Source organism: Labrus mixtus, chromosome 2, assembly GCF_963584025.1.
Source record: "Labrus mixtus chromosome 2, fLabMix1.1, whole genome shotgun sequence".
NCBI classification, from domain to species: Eukaryota; Metazoa; Chordata; class Actinopteri; order Labriformes; family Labridae; genus Labrus; species Labrus mixtus.
The window spans coordinates 12,619,544-12,639,043 of record NC_083613.1 but is presented as its reverse complement, the minus strand read 5'-3'; the positions used below and the strand labels follow the sequence as shown (position 1 = coordinate 12,639,043).

Below are 19,500 nucleotides of genomic sequence, written 5' to 3'. Positions count from 1 at the left end.
ATGTATATTTTCAGGGCAACTCTCCATGGAAGATGTCCCCACCATGGTCCTGTGCAAGCCAAAGCTGCTCCCACTCAAATCCGTCACCCTGGAGAAGTTAGAGAAGATGCAGATGGAGGCGCAGGAGGCGGTCAAGCAGCAGGAACTGGCAATGAAAGAGCCATCACAGTAAGATGAACGCCCAGCAGAAGACTTGAAACAGAAGGAGTGAAAGTCCGATGGCTGGTTTTTGTTCCAATGCTTTCGAGCACTGAAAGGAAAAGATTCACTGCACATCAGTACGGATCTGTTGCTCACCACGTCAGGATAGCCGACTGCTGATCCAAATGTTCTTCTTCATACTCTGTGTGTTAGTGTTTCTATAACTCTGCAGAAACGCCATGTTGAGGGATGGTAGGTGCAGCTCAGGTGTCAGGTGTTCAGCGTTAAGGTGTTGCATGTGAAGGTAGCAGACTACTGTGTTCATGTTTTAGATCATTGAACTGTGATTCATGAATAAAGGAGCAATGCTTGGTACGTTTCCCGCGGCAGTATCCTGCTGATAAATAAATAAACACTCTGAACGCCACTTTTCAAGGTACCTGACTGTTTGTTGTTCCTGCACACGGCTTGACACCTTCAGTAATAAAATCTGTGTCATTTGTAGATACATTTGTAGGCGCTCTGCAGGGTTTTGGGAGTTCAGCCGATGATTGTCCTTTCAATGCACAAAAATCAGTGAATTCCTTAATAATCTGACGATGCAGCTCTGATATCTTTAAGTTACTCGTAGGACACCGGGCTGCAGCAACACGCCGAGAAAAAAGAGGTAGAGTGATGATAACGCTCAAAAGATGAATCAAAGAAAACAGAGGAGAATGTGTTTACAATCTGATGCTCACTAAGCCTCTATTTTTAATCATCATGAAACATTAGAGAGTCATCTTGTAAATATTTGGGATTAACTGTTTGTTGTCCTACAAAGACCACTTCGAATGTTTCTGCAAGAAGACGACAAAGATTTTATTTCCTCGCCTAATTAAGATCTTTTGGGCAGAGTCGACAAATTCTGTGATTCTCTGTCCCACAGGACTGTAAATGGACTTGAGCTTGTATAGTTCTTTTCTAGTCTTCTGACGACTCAAAGCCCTTTAACACCACAGGTCACACCTACACATTCACACCCTGATGGTAGAGGACACATCGGACATGTGGCTGCAGGAGCTGGGGCTCGAACCCTTGACCTTCCTGTTGAGAGACGACCGACTCTACCACTGAGCCACAGCCGCCCCGACTGTAACACCTCATGGTCTACTTTAGACTATGAATCAGCCGACTATAAAAACATCTCCCCGCTGATCTCACAGCATCGTCTCTGACCTTAAACACACTCTGAACTTGAACTATGACCCTCAAACTTGAGATCCTGCGCCCCACGTTTTAATAAAGACAGACTAAAATGACTCTTTCAAACAGCTGTTTATCCAAACATTAAATCTGCAATCTGAATCCCCGATCAAAGGACGTCGCAGGCGTATTGAATGTCAAATGTTTGGATCTATTCTTTAACTTTCATGTTGTTGAAGCTGCTGGGATGCAAAACAAACCTCAGACTCTGACACTGAAGTTTACACCAACCAATGAAATGTTAGAAAAGGTCAAGCAGAGCCCAGAAGCAGCAGCTGGTTGTGGAGCCGTTGACCAAACAGCTCCTTTCTTTATTGTTTTTTTTAGATCCTTTTAAAAAGCTCTCGACACAAACCAGTCATCTCTGTACAAACACTGCTATCTAGAAAACACAAACGGATTGGCAGTGAAATCAAGAAAATACTGTACAAAACAACGTGGAATGACGGACACAGAGAGGCGTGGCACTTTAAGGGTTAGCTTATGTGAATGTTTGAATTGAAACACCGTGGAGGGCGGTACCAACTTCAGCTTCAATTCAAAGTGCAGCTTTTGTTCCTCCGCTTCAGAAATGTACATTCTCTCCGACTGTTTGAAGGGAAATCAGATTTTGTAACCCGACACGTTTGAAAAAATCTGCGAGTAAAAAAAGTCGCTTCGTCCTCTTCTTCAAAGGAAACCTGGCACGTAAAAAGGAGGCGCCTCAGCAGCTTTCAAGTTTGACCACACCGCCGTCTCCCTCGCTGACAAATCTCTTCCGCCCCCTGACGAGACAAGGACAAAAAGATTAGCAACGTGTAAACACATCGACATTCAGAAAATGTGTGAAGTGTGACGCCGGCGTGTACTCACCGACAGGGACAAAGATCTCTTAACTTGACGTCGATGATTCCCATGTTGAAGCTCTTGTCGACAAACTGCTCTAGGATGAAGTACGCACGCGGGACATCGATGTTGATCTCGGCGATGTCCAGATAAACTCTCCCGTAGCCCTGTGCAGAAAAACAAACTGTGTCAAATAAACAGGCTGACACATGTGCTCTGCAGTGCAGGATTCCACCACCAGGGGGGGCCCTCACCCTTCTCATCTGGTCCACAGTGATCACGGAGGAAGCAGAGAACGACTTGAGGAGCTGCAGAACCATTTTGAACGTTTTCTCGCCTTTGGACTCCAACGCCGTCACGATCGCCTGAGGGGAAACGACACGTTTATACGTTTATACTCGTTCACAACCCAGCAGAAGCACAGGATGTCACACAAAGCACAGAATTGTAGTTCTTAATATTTTTAAACTGTAAATCCTGCTAGAAGAAGCACTTTTGGGGTAACCTAGCAGTTTGTGAGCGCCCCGTGTACAGCGGTTTAACCCTCATGCATCATTATGGACATTTTTGTCCATTTCGGAAAATGTTTCCTCTTCATCTGGTCATCATTTGTCTGTGTTAGTGCATACGGCACACATTTTTGTGAGAAAGTCTCTTGACACATTTTGGAATGCAAATTTTTTTTTTTTAATAGATCAATAGAACATTGAAACATGTTTAATAACTAATTTAACCCTTTAAATGCCAGAATCATGTAATCAAACTGGCATTTAAAGGGTTAAATTCCTGATAATTAGTCAATATTTGATATTTTTGAGCAGGTCTGGAGTTGTTTAAGAGATTTATGCAGAAAAAAAGTAGAAAAAAATATGAATCTGTTCTATTTTTATATAGCAGTTTTTTGGAAGTGGACATTTTTGTCCTTAGTGACTTAAGAGGGTAATAAATTAAACTGATGCCTGAGGGTTAAGTCCTTGAGGACGGTCTGGGTTCTGATCCGAGCTGCGGCTCCTTTCCTGCAGGTTGTTCCCCCCACTCGCTCTCTCTTCCCCCGTGTCTCTCTAAAATAAAAGTATAGAAAGCCCCCAATACACCTTTAGAGAAGCACTTTAAATACCCGTTTTTTGTTTTTTTTTAATCTTAAAGGGGGGGCTCTGTCCTGCAGACCGGTTCAAACAATATACCAGTAGAATGTGCAGAGACATGCATCGCCACCGTCACCCATGGCGCTCGACCTGACGCGGTTGAAAATTTGCCCCCATGTGGAAATCGCGCCGCATGCTGATAGGACAGGCTGTGAGTGACCAGCTTGAGGTGGGCGGGGTGACTTTAGGCAAAGCTTCTTACTTCACAACTTTACCTCAGGATGAGAAACTAACCACCATACTGATGTCATGCAGGTTTGCAAACTGGACATGATGACATCAGAGGGTACCAGACAAACTGCACGCCGTAGACTTTGTTCAAAGAAATATAAAACGTCACACGGACACCTCTGAGAGGACGACAGCGTCCTATACATCGGACTATTAAATGAAGAAAAATATAAACTACATGCATGTCTCTGTTTTGTTTTTTTTTCCTCTCCATCTGGCTTCATCGCTGTAAATGAAAGTGTCAGCTGTCGTGTCTCTAACCACAGAAAATGTTTTTTTTACCTCGTAGACAAACTCGTGGTAGAAATGGGGGACCTCCAGATCTCGGAGACATCGCTCGGCCTCCTTGCTGTCTCCAGACAGGATGTACTCCTTCAGCAGCAGGTTCATCTGACCAGAGAGAGGGTTAACAATCACAGCCGTTTGTTCACATTCTAAATCATTTTCTCTTTCAGTGGTGAAATATGTGACGTTCAGAGCGGCGCAGTCTCTGAGGGCGCACGCCAACAGGAAATCAGTACTGTGTCCCCGAGCAACATTAAGGTCCTTCCTCTAGTGTCAGCGCTCTGCACACTTCCTTGGCCCTGACTCGGTTTGAAGAAGAGGTGGGCGCACGAGCACAGGCACACAACGTGGACATGACAGATATCCTAATCGATGTTCCTCTCCACGATCATTTGAAACAAAGGGTTCCCGTTGGTCCGATTGGGCATGACTCGAATATTTAGTCAGCTGGATAAAACCCACAAGAACTCGGAGGTCTTTGATTAGATTAGATTCAACTTTGGGAGCCCTATGATGGTAACCTTGCTCAGGCCGGGTTGGATGTGAGTGCGGGAGGGGGGCAACTGGACCTAGTGTGAGTGCACCCTTAGACCAAACTTCTCTTTGGCCATCCTTGCTCTTCCCCTCAGCGCACGACCTCCCCTCCCTCAATGTTCAGGCCGAGTACGGCCCAAAGATGATTCTGTTCCCCCGGGGGAGAGGGCAGGGCCGTCCCTCTTACCACGTATGAAAAAACACGTTTGAGCCTCTGAGTGAAACGTTAACGAGCTGAAGGAAGCGCCGTCTCATTAGTGTGAACACAGAGCTCAGAACAACAAACCCAGAGGTTTGACTTCATTCTTTTTACTCAACTCTATATTTAGACTGAATAGATTTCATATCTGCTAAATTAATGTTTAAAATGCTGCATATTTGGGGCGCTGGTGGAGCAGTGGTTAGTGCGCGCGCCCCATGTCGCTTGTGGAACAGCCTTCCTCCCTCAGTCAGGTCGGCCCCCTCTGTGGAATTTTTTAAGTCCCGCCTCAAAACACACTTTTACACGTTGGCTTTTGAGTCCTAGTTAGGTTGCTTGTACTTCTTTCCAATGTACTTCTATCAAATGTTTTAGAATATTATTGTCTAATTATATTGTTAGTATTCTGTGTGCATGTCTGTAGGCAAACATGTATGTATGAGTTTTGCCTTGTTATTTTTGTTTTTGTTTTGCTTTTTAATCTGTATTGCTCTCTTGTTTCGTGTACAGCACTTTGGTCAGCTCTTGCTGTTTTTAAATGGCTTTATAAATAAATGTGATTGATTGATTGATTGATGTATGGAGGCTGTAGTCTTCCAAGCGGGCGGCCCAGGTTCGAATCCAGCCTCTGGCTCCTTTCCCGCATGTCATTCCCCTCTCTCTCTCTCCCTGATTTCCAACTCTATCCACTGTCCTATCTCTCCATTAAAAGGCACAACAATATATCTAAAAAAAAAAAAAAATGCTGCATATTCTACCTCCGAGTCGGTCGACAACATCCGTCCTTCTATCTTTGAGATTTTGGTTTTCAAAGCAGAACTTTTGTTTTCTGATCTTAGAAACCCCCTTCTCGTGAAACAGGAAGTCAGACAGCTGCATCGATTCTAAAACATAAATGTGTCGTTCTGTGGAAAACACCTGAGGATGGTTTCCTGGGGGGTTTCAGCACTGACTGAAGTACAAGTAAGCGGTGACAGAAAGGAAGAACATCAGACTGCGTTGAGTTTTACCTCTTTGATGAGCTGCGTGACGGGTCTCTGGCCCCCGCCAGCCCCCCACTGGTTTTCGACACGTAGGCCCCCCAGGCTCATCTTCAGCAGCACCGTCGCTCGCTCTAGTGCCGACCTGGAAGATAAAAACGGGAGAGGTTTGTGGTGGTCACACTGAAACGCTAACTTTCTCTCTGCTTTGTTTCTGTTCCTGTCTAACTGCGTGTCGACCCGGGTGATTGGCTGAAGCTCCTAAAACATATCAACACCTTTTTTTTTTTAAAACGCAGTCGCTTTGATAAAGAACGCTAAGGCGCCGTGTTCACCTGAGAAGAAAAGCTGCACGTCCGTCCTGTCTCTATGGCAACAGCCTATATGCTGTATGACCTACACTGCTCCGTTACTTTTCACTGCATGTTTTATATTTGAGATCGGAGCGAGGAGGATGTGGGGACAAAACACGGGGAATATCAGACATTTGGAAAAGAGCGCCAGTGACGTCAAAAGAGCCTTTCTGAAAAGTTGAAAGATTTTCAACTCCAAGCACCCGGAGCGGCCACAAAAAAAAAGTCGGAGCGCTGCTGCTGAGATCGCTCTCTACTCACTGAAACGATTGAAAAAAAAGACGCTGGCGCTCAGACACAAACGCCAGGTGGAGACGGCGCCTTACATAGCTTTTACAAAAACAAACAGAATTCAGAAGCAAACACTGGTTAACGTTCACATACCTCGTAAACTCACAGTCCACTCTGCCTTTGTAGCCTTCGATGAAGCTCTTGGATAATATCTGGTCACTAACAGCTCGAGCGATGAACTGACCCACCAGCTGTTCAAAACAAACAAACAAACAAACAATGTAAACAAACGAGCTGTTTTCACATTTCAGGAGGACCGCCCCTGAAATCCTCCTGATATTTTTGTTCACACATGCACCTCACAGTGGGAGACTATCCCTGTCAGACGGGAGGTCATTTGTGTTCGACAGTTTAGCATTAACATTTATAGGCGACCAGAGAAGACATGCTACATTGTTGTTACATTTAAAAAGGTCACATTGTTCAGTTTAAAGAACCAGAGGCCTAAAAACAAAACACTACAGATGACTATCAGTGGCCTCAGGGGTGAGTGTGTGTGTGTGAGTGTGTGAGTGTGTGTGTGTGTGTGTATGTGTCTCTGTGTTTGTGTGTGTTTACAGGTTTTTCAGACGGATGATTTAGAGAAATGAAAGAGCTTGTTTTTCCTCTTGTGGCCTCCCTGAAGCCTGCGCTCATCACTGATCATTGTTCCTGTTCTGACAAGAGACGACAATCATCTGACCGGCGGCCGGACAGGACAGGCAGCGAGCAGAGAGTGTGTGTGTGTGTGTGTGAAACTGAATAGAGGGAGAGAGGTAGACAGAAGGAGGTTTGTTTTGTAATCAGGGTTCCTGCAGATTCTGTAAAAGCCTTGAATGAGATCTTTGCCTGAGACGCGTCTGCGTGCGTTATCAAATCTTCACCGTCTCATTAGCGTCATAAGATTTTTTGTTTTGTTTTATTCCTCGAGTGGATCTGCTCGTCCGGGCGACAATTCACAGCAATCACAGGAGCGATTACGGCAGCGTATTAACAGAAGAGGAGAGGAAATACAAGTACAAAGAAATGTGGCTTTCAGACGAGAAATACTGTGAACGGTTTCACTAAGGATGATGGGAATCTACGCCGCTCAGTCCCAAAAGAAATCCAAGAAGTAAAAAGCAAAAGCTGAATTTATTTTCTCTTTGTTTGGGTTTTTAAAAAAAAAGTCTAAAATGTGATGTTGAAAAGTGATCAGCAGCCGTGATAACACCCACAGAGAACTAAGCGTGTGGGAGAGAAATGACCAGCGGGGCCCGATGAAACACAGAGAGGAGGGGTGTGTGTATGTGTGTGTGTGTTTGTGTGTGCGTGTGTGTGTACGTGTCAACGTGTGTGTACGTGTCAGCGTGTGTGTGTGTGCATGTGTGTGTGTGTGTGCGCGCGCGTGTGTACGTGTCAGCGTGTGTGTGTGTGTGTATGTGGGGGGTAATAACCCTTTAAGCGTCCTTTGCTGAGCTTGCATTTTTGCGAGTGCAGACAGACAATGGCCAGAGATCTCATGTCTGTGCAGGCTGAAAAGGACAGAGCTCAAATACACAAACTGCACACGCGCGCACACACACACACACACACACACACACACACACACACACACACACACACACACACACACACACACACACACACACACACACACACACACACACACACACACACACACACACACACACACACACACACACACACACACACACACACACACACACACACACACACACACACACACACACACACACACACACACACACACACACACACACACACACACACACACACACACACACACACACACACACACACACACACACACACACACACACACACACACACACACACACACACACACACACACACACACACACACACACACACACACACACACACACACACACACATAAAACCACAATGTTCGCTCTGTGCTCGGCCGCAGCCCGTGTGAAAACGTGTTTACTGTAACGGGGCGGACAGACATGAGCCTCTTCTGCTGAACAGCCTGTTCACATGTCCTCCAGAGAGAGGGGATATAAAGGTTTGTTTTGTTCCACTGCAATTAAAGGTCATTCCTAATCAATGCAATGCAGCTGTAAACACGGTGATCAACAACAACATGAGAGAATTAAATACAACATAAAAACACACAAAGCGTCCCTGAGCCTAATCACATGTTAGAGAGAAAGAGTCCTGAATAAAGTCACACCAGTCTATAAGACGCAGTCTGTGTTTGGGGGTCCGTCAGAGAATCTGTCTTCCTGCGCTCAGCGAAGTCCACAACGCTCAGATACTGCATCGCTCTTTTAGTACCATCTGTTTTTACTTTGTTGCGTTAGCTCTCTAACTAGCTACAGTACGGTAGATGAGTTCTCGGCCTGCTGGTCACTCGTTGACTTAAACCGAGGAGTCTTTAAATCAGTGCAGCACGCCACACACTTTATTTACTCTACAGTGAGCCATTGATTGCATTCACTTCCCCACTGTGACCTCATGACGGAGAAACGATGTTCAAAAGTGGCGCTGCCTGCCTCACCAGCGTCGCTATGTATCACCACAGCTCGCAAGCAACAATGAACGGAGGTGAAGTTTCAAACATTTCAGGTGGCATGCAGCGTGTGATGGTGTCGGCTGCACACACGGCGTGTTTGTCAGCAAGCAGGACGCAGCCAACTTTTAGATGAACAGGTATGAAAAGTGTGTCCTGCAGCACAGTAACACAAACACACAGCGTTACACTCTCGCCTCCTCTACAGGTGTTTCTCCTGACCCCCCGCCCCTCCCACTGGACTCACCTGTGGCGCCCCCGGTGTGTCCAGGACCAGGTCGGGCAGCTCTCGCAGCAGTTTGTCGAAGGAGCTCTCCATGTCACTCCGGGAGAGGAGCGACCCGCACAGGTCTGCCAGCAGCCTGGAGGTCAGCTCCCGCTGGCTGGCTTTAGCCTCCAGGGCCATCGCCACGGCCAACGAGGGAACGCCGCTCCGCATGGTCCCCAGGTTCAGCTCTGCCAGCAGCTCCTGCACGGAGAGACGGGAATGTTGGCGTTTTATTGTTGATGCTTTTTTATCAACAGAACTCTTTTTTTTCTTCTGTTACAGTGAGTAGGTCGTTCACTTACAGCTACTTCATTTGAGTCTCCGTGCTCAAAGTACTCCTGCACTATCGGAGTGACCTTCTTCTCAAAGTCCTTCTCCTCCAGCGGGGGAACCACCGCCTCATACACACAGTTTTCCTGTCAAACACAAACGCATCACCGCTTCAGCGTTTGGAAGATTTTAACATCGAAAGAATCCACCCAGAATATTCTGAAAAACTTATCGCAGACATTAATTGAAACAAATAAAGACGCTCCACATAAAGCGTTTAGCCCGGGGGCGGGGAACGCACCAGCTCATGTGACTTCACATGAACAACGGAGCCGGCGGTTAAATCTGTGATTGTCATGCTTTACGCAGAGGAAAAAAAACGATTTTGGGTGAAGAAATGTCAGAAGAGATGAAAACATCATGGATTGTTTGTTCTTCAGCGAGGGCTGGAGGTCAGATTTTAACAGTCAGCTGCATCTCAGGTGTCCAGTGTACCTGCACGGGTTTGCGTCTCACCGCCTTGAGTCAAGGCAGGTAATCGGTTGCGAGCCTCATCAAGTCGGGAACACCTGTGCGATTGTCGGGAAGGAGGAATCGGACTTCAAATCAGGCTGATTATCCTGAAGTCTGAGCCGAGCTTTAGGTCTGTGCATGAAACTATTTATGACATTCAAACCCCTGGATTCATAATAAAGAAGAAGAATATCAAGACCACAGTCGGTACCTGAGCTTCATCGTAGTTGGGATCTTTCTCGTCGACCTTCTCTTGTTCATAAACTTCACCGGACCGTCCCCACACACCTTTCCCTCCAGCCCCTCCTGCAGACAAAGGTCAGTCACAATGTGAGATATGATATCAATTAGCATCATCGTGGCTCATGTGAAGGCGATCAGAGAAAGAAGCCATGGATAGTGACATGTTCAAAACATTTAGAGGCAAACACGTCTTGGTTATCTGACACACGAGTTGTTCTGTGGACGAGTTCACATTTCATGGTCAAAAAGCTCGGTAGCAGCCTTTGAGAGTGTTAGCATCACTGAACACAAAGTCTGTGAAATCTAACACCTTCAATCCCTTTCCAAATCAGACGTAAGAATGTGAGGTAGCAGCGTGATGTCATGTTTTTAAAATACTGAGACACATGAACAGAAGGTGATGCTAACCGGAAGAGCTTGAAATGATAAAGTGAGCTTACTATATGATCAGACATTAAGGAAACATGTTGAAGTGCTGGCTTCTCTGACAACAATGCAGCAGCCAGTATGTCCTCCTTCTAACTTTAGATTCTGGTCCTGAATGCTCTGGATTTGTTTGGATCAGAGAAGGTAGACGGTTTTAAGACACCCCCACACGGCCGTTTTGGACGCCCCTCGGTTTGCCAGATATGAGACCAGTTATCAGGTCAACAGGTGTTGCAGTGATGGAAGCGGGCAAGAGAACTGGTTCAGATAGAAGTGATTGTACCCGACCTAAAAAGCCTCTGCATGTTTCTAATAAGCTCCACGAGCAGAAACGTGCTCAAACTAGGATCAATATTGGAGATGCTTTTGAAAAATGGAGAGAGGTGAGAACACAGAAAGGCTTACAGACCGATGCAGAGCTGGCTAAACACTGAAGCTTCAGTGTCCACCACATGACAACCTGTGTGAGCATCGACTCTAGAGAGGAGCTCTCTATAATGTTTAGAATCTGGACTACATGTAGTGAGAGGGTTGAGGCCAGTGGTTCTCCGCTGGTGGGTCAGGACCTAAAAGTGGGTCGTGAGTGAACCACTGATCTAGACTCTAAACCACACCAGTAATACTGATGTCATGAGCTCCACACATCACCCAACACTTTTTTAAAAATGCATGACATCATCACTATGGGCCTTTGAGGTTCATGTCCCACACATAAGTTTTCACGGTTGCAGTTAAAACATCCGGAGGGGAATAAAGTACGCTGCTCTACCGCACGGAGTGCTGTTGTGCACCCACAACAAAAAGTATAAACAGCTCATAATCTTTGTGTTTTAGTCTGCTGCTACGTTCTTAAACCCGACGGCCAAACACGCCATTAATCCCCGTATTTGGGGGGCCGTCATGTGCTACACAAACAAACATCTGCTGGGTCGACAGCTTGCAGACAGTTTAAGAAGCGGCTTGTGACACAGGCTGAAACCTCCATTAGTACTCGCCAGCATGGTGCACTTGACATGACTCTATATTTAGCACAGCCCTGATTGGTCGTGCTAAACCCGTCCCACTTTCAGAGTTTGAACACACTGCACGCCAGTTTGCCCGTGACTCAGAAGGCGTGCATCCGATTCATTCTTCTTTTAAAACTTTTGATGCAGGAGAGCTCGAGTGACCGGGCTGCATGGGCATGGCGGCGGTATCTGTTATGCAACTTGCAGACACCGAGCCAAGAGAGGCTCGACTCATCCCACTCCTCTGACCCCGAGGAGGCGAGAGAAGTGACCGCTCTGCAATGACGACGACGCAGCAGGCACCGCATGCTTGCCACACCGACTGACAACTAGAGAGAGAGTGACCTTGATACAACTTCAGAAAAACAGAAAAACAAGCTTTGGGCTCTTGTGACCCTCATACAGAACACTATATCCACCGCTCAAAACGGCAAAGTCTTTGTCGGTGTTACGGTTTAAAGAGTGACCATGTTAACTAGCGACTTTCAGCCAAAGCGCCTGTGGTTGTCGCACGCCATGAGTCCTAATGCACGCCTCTTTGTTCAGCCTTTCATTAAAGACATATTTAATAAGTATTTTTGACATTACGATGATAAAAAAAAACTAACAATGCGGCGTTCAATACGACACTCTCTGTTACGTTTGTCTGAAAGTCGTCAGTTAACGCGGTCACTCTTTTAACCGCAACACCTTCAGTGATGTTTTATTTATATTTAGAGGAGAATTACTCTCCTAAGACCCCGTGTCCACCTAGCATTTCTTCAGGAAAAGAAAAGCGCTGGCTGTGTGCTCAGGAGCGTTTGCACGAAGCGTTTCATGCGCTGAGAAGAAAAGCGATGCACGTTCGTCCTGTATCCATGACAACAGTCTGTTGACAACGGTCGCTGAATGGCCGACACGGCTCCGTTACTTTTCACTGCATGCGCTCTCTACTCATTGAGAAATGAAAGAAAAAGACGCTGGCGCTCAGATAAAAACGCTCTGTGGACACGGGGCCTTACACGGCGTTAGGGTGATTACAGGACATATGAATCCTCGACTAACACTCACATGTTCCTGTTTCCCTCAGCAGGTAGTCACTGAGACTGTTATTTAACCTCCTGAGGTCCAGAGAGCTTCACAGAGCAGATGGCAAGTTAAGAAAAGTTTGTAGTGGCTGTGACCTGATTTAGATTTCCACGCCATTTGTCTACATGCAAATTGCTTTATGGCTTCTACAGGGAAAGCTACCAGGTGACGACAGCAGCAGCAGGTCACACACTGACTTGTGATGAAACACCAGTGGCCCTTTGATCAACTTTTACTTGAGTGTGGTAATGAGCAGCAAATGGTTAAATGCTTTGAAAGTCACAATCATCATTAAAAACCGGTTGCTGTCCTCTCTCAGTCATCTTACCTTTCTTCGGTAGACCTCGTCCCTTGCCCAGTCGGGACTTCCTGTCCAACAGTTTGCTTTTGGGGCTTGTGGGAGCCACCAGGGACCCCCTTACAACATCCCCGTTATCGCTGAGCGAGTCCCCCCGGCCGGAGTCCCGGGACGAGTTCTTCCTCAGCCGCCGCTTGGCCTTTGCCTTGAGCCGTGCTTCCTGGATGCTGCTACTGGTAGAGGTCAGCCAGTTGCCGTTGATCTCGTTGATGTTCTTGTTGGAGATGAGCGACACGCCATTGTCCTCGTCTCCAGAGAGAAAAGAGTCGCTCAGGTCTCCTGCTTCTGTGGTATTACAAGAAAGGACGGGGAAGCGTTTAACGGGGCAGTGCAGAGATATGAGCATCGTATAATGTCGCTGCTTTTACACCGTTTGATGCTGTCAGATGACGATAGCCTATCAGCTACTCTCGGCTTAATTAGTGCCATTAAGTGGAGACAAAATAACACGGGCCTGACCGATAGAGCAATCAACATCATTAACAAAACATACTATTAACAGTAGGGAGCTAGTACAATACAAGACTTTTACTGGCACATTTTTGAGGAATCAGAGCGGGATTCTCTGGCACAACTTCACCAACTAACAAGCTGCATGAAAAGTGAAAGGCTTGAAGAGGTCAAAATGCTCCAGGATGGACCCTGATGAAGTCCACAAGCCGAAATGCGTAGGTCTAATTTGTAAATGAAGTGTTGCTGAAGCATTTTGACATTTTTAAAGGGATGCAAAATATACTCAAAATCCCCCAAAATAACGAGATATTATTTGTGGTGAATGTCGCAAATCCCTGTTCTCAAATGCATTCAGTAATGCTTCATAAAAGTGTTGATCAGGAACATTTATAGCCAGTCGCATCTGCTGGTTTCTTGCAAAACAAAGTAAACAGAGTCTATGACAGCCGTATATTTGGATGTGTTTTTTGTCTTCGTGCATGGACAGATTGGATCTTCAGGCAGTGCACGAAATCAACAATCACCCACTTCCGTGTGAGGAAAAAAAAGCCCCAGTGCCCCACATCGGAAACAGCTGATGAGGCTTTTAACCCGCTGAGACTGGCTCACACTCACCGACAGGGTTTGCGTTCAGCCAGGCCTCGCAGTCAGTTGCCATGTTTCACAGTAGAAATTAGATTCTGCAGCAGAACAGAGTGCAAAATGTGTTTGTTTAAAGGATACCTGCAATTTAGGAGAGAAAGCAGAAATTAACATGCAGAAACAACATGCGCAGACGTGCAGCAGCTCCCCCCTCCCCCCTCCCGTCATTCAAAGTCTCACTGTTGGTAAACAATAGCTAAACGCTGCTAGCTTACTCAGCTGCGTCAGACCCTCAGACTGCAGCAGAGTCCTTCACTGCACATTTTAAACGAAAACAACTCAAACACAAAATATCTTCAGCTTGTTATGAACTCGTTGGCTCGACGTGTTTCTGTTGTTGACGCTGAAATGTCGATAAAAGTCTAAATTTAAACGGCAGTATCCGCAACTTAGTGCTAATCATTCGGTCTAAATCTTTAAACATGTTTAATATGTTTCTCTATCTACTTTGTTCTTTGGATTAAAAAACTAACAGGGGACGTTAAACTTAAACTTACTGACCGTCTGTTGTCTCCAAGCGTCAAACTCCGACTGTTGTTTATTGTTTCTTCTGCCCAGCAACGCAGGCACGTAGCTGCGCGCGTCCCGTCTTCTGATTGGCTGGGGGTGTGTGGGGTTTTTAAAAGGAGGAGCCAATGAAAACACACCACGGGATTTTTCTTTCTCGCATGTTCTAAGTTGGGTTGGAGTTGTTTATGAAGTGCTGCCCCTTGGAGACGAAACTCCGGAACAACACTTTTCTTCTTTATTAATGGAGATGGTGAAGTTTATGGGGATTTTCTAAATTATTATTTTTATCTAAATCAAGAATAAATGTACAAACAACATGGCTCAGGTGCATATTAAAACACACAGTCAGAATAAAAGGAAAAGACAAATTCAATTATATTAATAATAAAATAAAAAACTTGAAGAGTAAAGACTTTTCTTGTCGTTTGTCTTTTTCTATAATGCTGAAAATCTTTCCTTGCATTTTCATTTTCAAGCTTTTTTACGGGCTTCTATGTGAAAATGTACCTGATCTGTGTTTAGAAGGATGAGAATGATGTTGTTGTTATTGTTCACAACAAGTCCAATAGAAATTTACTTAAAGAGTTGAAGATGCGGGAGTTATCGATGATAAGGAAAAATTGGTTCCTGGTTCGAATCGAAGACCCCGGCAGTAGCTCAGTCTGTCAGGACTTGAGTTGGGAACCGGTGGGTCACCGTGACCCGGTGCGGACCAAATGTGGAAGTTGGTCTGGCAGCTGGAGAGGTGCCCTGCTGAGGTGCCCTTGAGCAAGACACTGAACCCCCACCTGCTCAGGAGCACCCACTCTGACATCTCTCCATCAGTGCATGTCCAGAGGATCCTGTTTGTGCATATGTGTGTATTTCAGCCTGTGAGTGTAGCATGCTTCATTGAATAAAGTAAATGTTATCCCCGTCTGTCAGGAGCCTCTCTGTGTGGAGTCTGCATGTTCTCCCCGTGCATGCCTGGGTTTCTGTCCAGGTATACAGTTTATGAGAATGAACCAGGAAGTCAGTAAGTTCTGAGTCTTAACTAGGTTCATTTTAAATCAGTAAAAAAATGATTAAAAAAAATGCTTTTCACAGATTTATTCCAAAAGACACGAGTGACTCATGACAGTGTTTTGCCTCCACACTAGAGGGCGCTCTTTTACAACAGAACCACTGAAATCCGAGGAAGAGTCCCAGCCTGTCCAGCACCTTCACGCCACTATGTTTTACTTCATGGTCAATAAACCGAAACACAGCATGTTGAGAAAAGTTGAAATTCTTTATTAACGTTTTTTTTATTTTTTATTTTTTTTATGCATCAGAAATCATATGAAAAGTTTGTGAGATAAAACAGTCGACGTCACAGGATCCATATTCACAGTATAGAAAAACAGCATGGGTCTGTCCTGGGTTTAAACACATCACTGCAACAGGAAGGGCCGCATGTTGAGCTCTGGTTAATAAATACATGGTCCAGTGAGAGGATTCAGTGTTAAGGCACAATGAGTAACGACACGTGACGGTCTGACTTGAGATCAAATGTACGGAAGACGAGGAGGGCCGCTGAAATCACTTCTCTTTATAACTTCTGACTTTAACTTCGGAGTCAGGGCAGTAACTCAAACTCAGTTTGTCCACCTTCAAAATCAGCGCACACCACATCTTATCTTAAACGCCCTTTAACTCCAAAATAAAAGTCCAAATTCAGACTTTTTTCCTCCAGATTCTGGGGAGTAAACATCAGAATTAAAAGTGTAAACTTTCAGCGGCCTAATCCTCTTCATACAAATCAAAAATAAAACTTTGAATATTTTCTTTATCATCAGTCCGAATAACTGCCAGTTTACCCGGCAGACATTTTTCATTCTTTAAAGAAATAAATAAAAAGGAAAATGCTGTTCACTAAGCTAAACATTCAAATCTGTTCGACAAAAACAACAAACCTGAGAATCTGCCTCAGTTTTCTAACTGAGTTAAAAATTTCTTTGACACATTTTTCAAGTCACTTTACAAACTGTAAATGTTCTTCAAAGAATCCCTTCAGTTTGATTTCACTCGGAAGAGGACGGAGATCAGACGCACAAACTGACGCCGTCGTTGTGAACACGTCTCCATTCCAAGAAAAGACATTTAATCACTCGCATTAAATTAAATCAACCGTAAGAAAAATTATGAACTGAAAACGCTGTACTTCGCTTTAGTCGCGTCACTATAAAGTACTCTTAAGGTATTTACAAGATTGAAAGCATCAAGGCGGGGGCTTTAACGCATCCCTACAACCAGCAGATTACCAAAAACCAGTGCAATAGTCGAAACATTCTCAAGCTTTCATGAGTCTCCTCATCCATGCCGTCATTTAAAGCTCTCACACAAAACGTCCTGAAAACACCGTGATACCCCCCCCCCCGTCTGACAGGGATAGTCTCCTGCTGAGAGGTGCGTGTGTGAACAGCCAGCAGTACTCATGAAATTCTCTAGAAATTTTCAGGAGTGCATACATGTGAAAACAGTTATTGACAGTTTGGCACTATCATTACAAATCTCTCCACCCCCTCTCCGCAGTCTGCTGTACGAGAGGTGAGAGGTCAAGCTGGTGTCACTGTGCGGCGGCGGGATCAGCGAGAGCCCCCAACAGGCTCACTTCTGCAAGCTGGGACAGGTATTTCTGTGAACAGGTGGGGGAAGAAAAAACTAAATATTACAAACCGAAACAGATTCACGATTTTTAATGACAAAATATTGTCTCTGCACGTCAAAAGCACGGCCATTCTTAAACAGTCGTACACACAGAGAGCTTTGACTGACAGCACAAATGTTCCCCCTGTAATGTAATCCATCGTATGTTAGGGAGTCACTGCTGCTCAGGCCGGCATCAGCTGTGCTGCTCGGGGAAGACACGCATACTGGTTTGCCCTGGTGCTGAATATGGAAACTTTATACTCTCGCAAGTTGACATGCAATGTGTATGTTCCTTCAAGAGTGTGTGTGTGTGTGTGTGTGTGTGTGTGTGCTGGGATCTGTTGATATATATGTTTTTGTCTGGGTTGGTTTCTCACCACTAAGACACATTTAAGAGGTTTTTTTGATTAATCTTTTGATTGTAAGGTACTGCAGTCTAAATTCTAAACATTGTAGAGAGCTGTGTCCCCCCCTCCTCTCTAGAGTCGATGTTCACGCAGGTTGTCATGTGGTGGAAACTGAAGCTTCAGTGTTTATCCAGCTCTGCATCGGTCTGTAAACCTTTCTGTGTTCTAACCTCTCTCCATTTTTCAAAAGCATCTCCAATATTGATCCTAGTTTGAGCACGTTTCTGCTCGTGGAGCTTATTAGAAACATGCAGAGGCTTTTTAGGTCGGGTACAATCACTTCTATCTGAACCAGGGGTCTCATTTATCATTCTCATTTGAAACTGGCGTACGCCTTTTCCCACGCAAAGTTTGTGATCTAGAAAACCAACCTGACAGTAAAATGTGCGCACCGGTAAGCAAGCTCTGACCCAGGCGTACGTTCATTTTGGAGGCAGGGGAAATTGGCGACACAGACGACGAAGTGGTGAATTGAAACCTGCAGAATGTATACTGATGTCTCTTCCATATTTTATTTCACTAAATATCAAACTTTACCGACAGATCCACGTCATCAGAATCATTCTAACCAACTATTTTATTTAGGCTATAATCGCGCATGTAGTGAGCCGTTTCCGATAAGTAACTTTCATTATGACAATATATAAACATAAACATAAAATTTAAAATAAAAGTCCGCCACATACATATTTCATCAGCGCTGTCTCGCCTTCATTATCCCGGACAGACCTCAGAGGACCGGACGTGTACACTAATGTAATCACTGATGTAGAGTTAAACATTAGACTAACACAAAAACCATACAGCCACCAGTTTTCATTAATAACTTTCAATATCGTGCATTTATCATCAAGTGTGGCTTTTAGTTTTAATAAAGATGCCTGCGTCAAGACGCACAGAGCACACAGAGACACGGCGATGGCTTCACACATTTCGCCTCCTCCATACTCAGCACATCTTCATCAGCTGCATGTATTTATTCTGTAAATAATTCAAGTGTGGACATCTCTGACAGGATCATTAGGCATATATATCCTCATAATTAGTCACAGAGCAGACAGAGTTTCCCACGAAAAAATGTGGCCAACTATCAAACGTTTTTGTTCGTTGATCAAACTTTTGATTACTAATATGATATAGTGAGGCAGACTGCTGACTGACGTGACCTCTCTGCCACTATATGAAGAAGTCAGTGTGGGCCCGGTAAACATGTAAACATTGCAGATATACTCGTGCGTAATGATGAACAGGGTTTTTCCTGGCTCAGAATGGGCCTTTGGGGGTTGACTATACGCGCTGTAGTAAACGTTCGACCCGCATATTACAGTATAGTCTGTATTACCTTATTTGACAGAAATCTGTGCATTTCCTGTTATTTCTGACCATTTTTATAAATAATATTATCATTATGCTTAAGTTACTGAAACTCCAATTAAATCTGGTTAATAATGTTTTTCTATTGCAACAGTGAAACAGGGGAGGAGAAGGATTTTGAGGGAGAGGGGTGTAATGAGATTGGGAGAGGGGCGGTCACATCCTCTGCATTTCACCCTCTTCCTGTGATGGCTGCTCTTTTCCTTTAAATTGTGTTTTTGTTTTACATACACATTTGTTTAAGTACATTTATTTGAGTTAAGGTATATATGTCAAATAATCACAGATTTAAGTCACAGATCATTTGGATCATTTGATCAGATCAGGAAATTGAGAAATTATAAAAATATATTTGCTGGCTATAACGCAGCGCTGTTTGACAGTCTGTGTGGAGAAGTTCACATACAGCTGGCTGACGTTACGGTCGTGAAGTTATTGATTGTTGATAAAAGCAGACACTGTGGAAGTGAACAGAGAAAAGTTGAACGTGCGTTCCCGACTCGGTCCATACGGATAGCGGATCAACCGCGTTCTGTTGCACTAC

At 44.8% G+C, this 19,500-nt stretch overlaps 2 protein-coding genes across 4 annotated transcripts in view; both read right to left on the bottom strand.

The window, feature by feature from the left end:
• Window positions 1–1,661: 1,661 nt before the first annotated feature.
• On the bottom strand, window positions 1,662–14,596 carry pdcd4b (programmed cell death 4b). 3 transcript variants are annotated; one of them, XM_061052605.1, is made up of 12 exons: window positions 14,497–14,596; window positions 13,969–14,076; window positions 12,871–13,185; window positions 10,010–10,104; window positions 9,318–9,431; window positions 8,995–9,216; window positions 6,323–6,420; window positions 5,616–5,730; window positions 3,870–3,977; window positions 2,466–2,576; window positions 2,239–2,378; window positions 1,662–2,150 (listed from the first exon to the last, which is right to left on the bottom strand). In XM_061052605.1, the coding sequence occupies exons 2-12, from the start codon at window positions 14,009–14,011 to the stop codon at window positions 2,090–2,092; spliced, it is 1,422 nt and encodes a 473-aa protein (XP_060908588.1). In that variant the 5' UTR covers window positions 14,012–14,076; window positions 14,497–14,596; the 3' UTR covers window positions 1,662–2,089. The 3 variants fall into 3 exon arrangements, with proteins under 3 accessions (XP_060908588.1, XP_060908597.1, XP_060908606.1); XM_061052614.1 differs by having other exon boundaries at window positions 14,493–14,581; XM_061052623.1 differs by having other exon boundaries at window positions 13,969–14,033; window positions 14,497–14,564.
• A 1,550-nt stretch (window positions 14,597–16,146) lies between these two features.
• Window positions 16,147–19,500, bottom strand: part of rbm20 (RNA binding motif protein 20) — a 51,594-nt gene continuing 48,240 nt past the window's right edge. Inside the window, exon 14 of the mRNA XM_061064349.1 lies at window positions 16,147–17,161. Within this exon, the coding sequence (XP_060920332.1) occupies window positions 17,093–17,161 (69 nt within the window). The 3' untranslated portion in view covers window positions 16,147–17,092. The remainder of the gene's footprint in view (window positions 17,162–19,500) is intronic.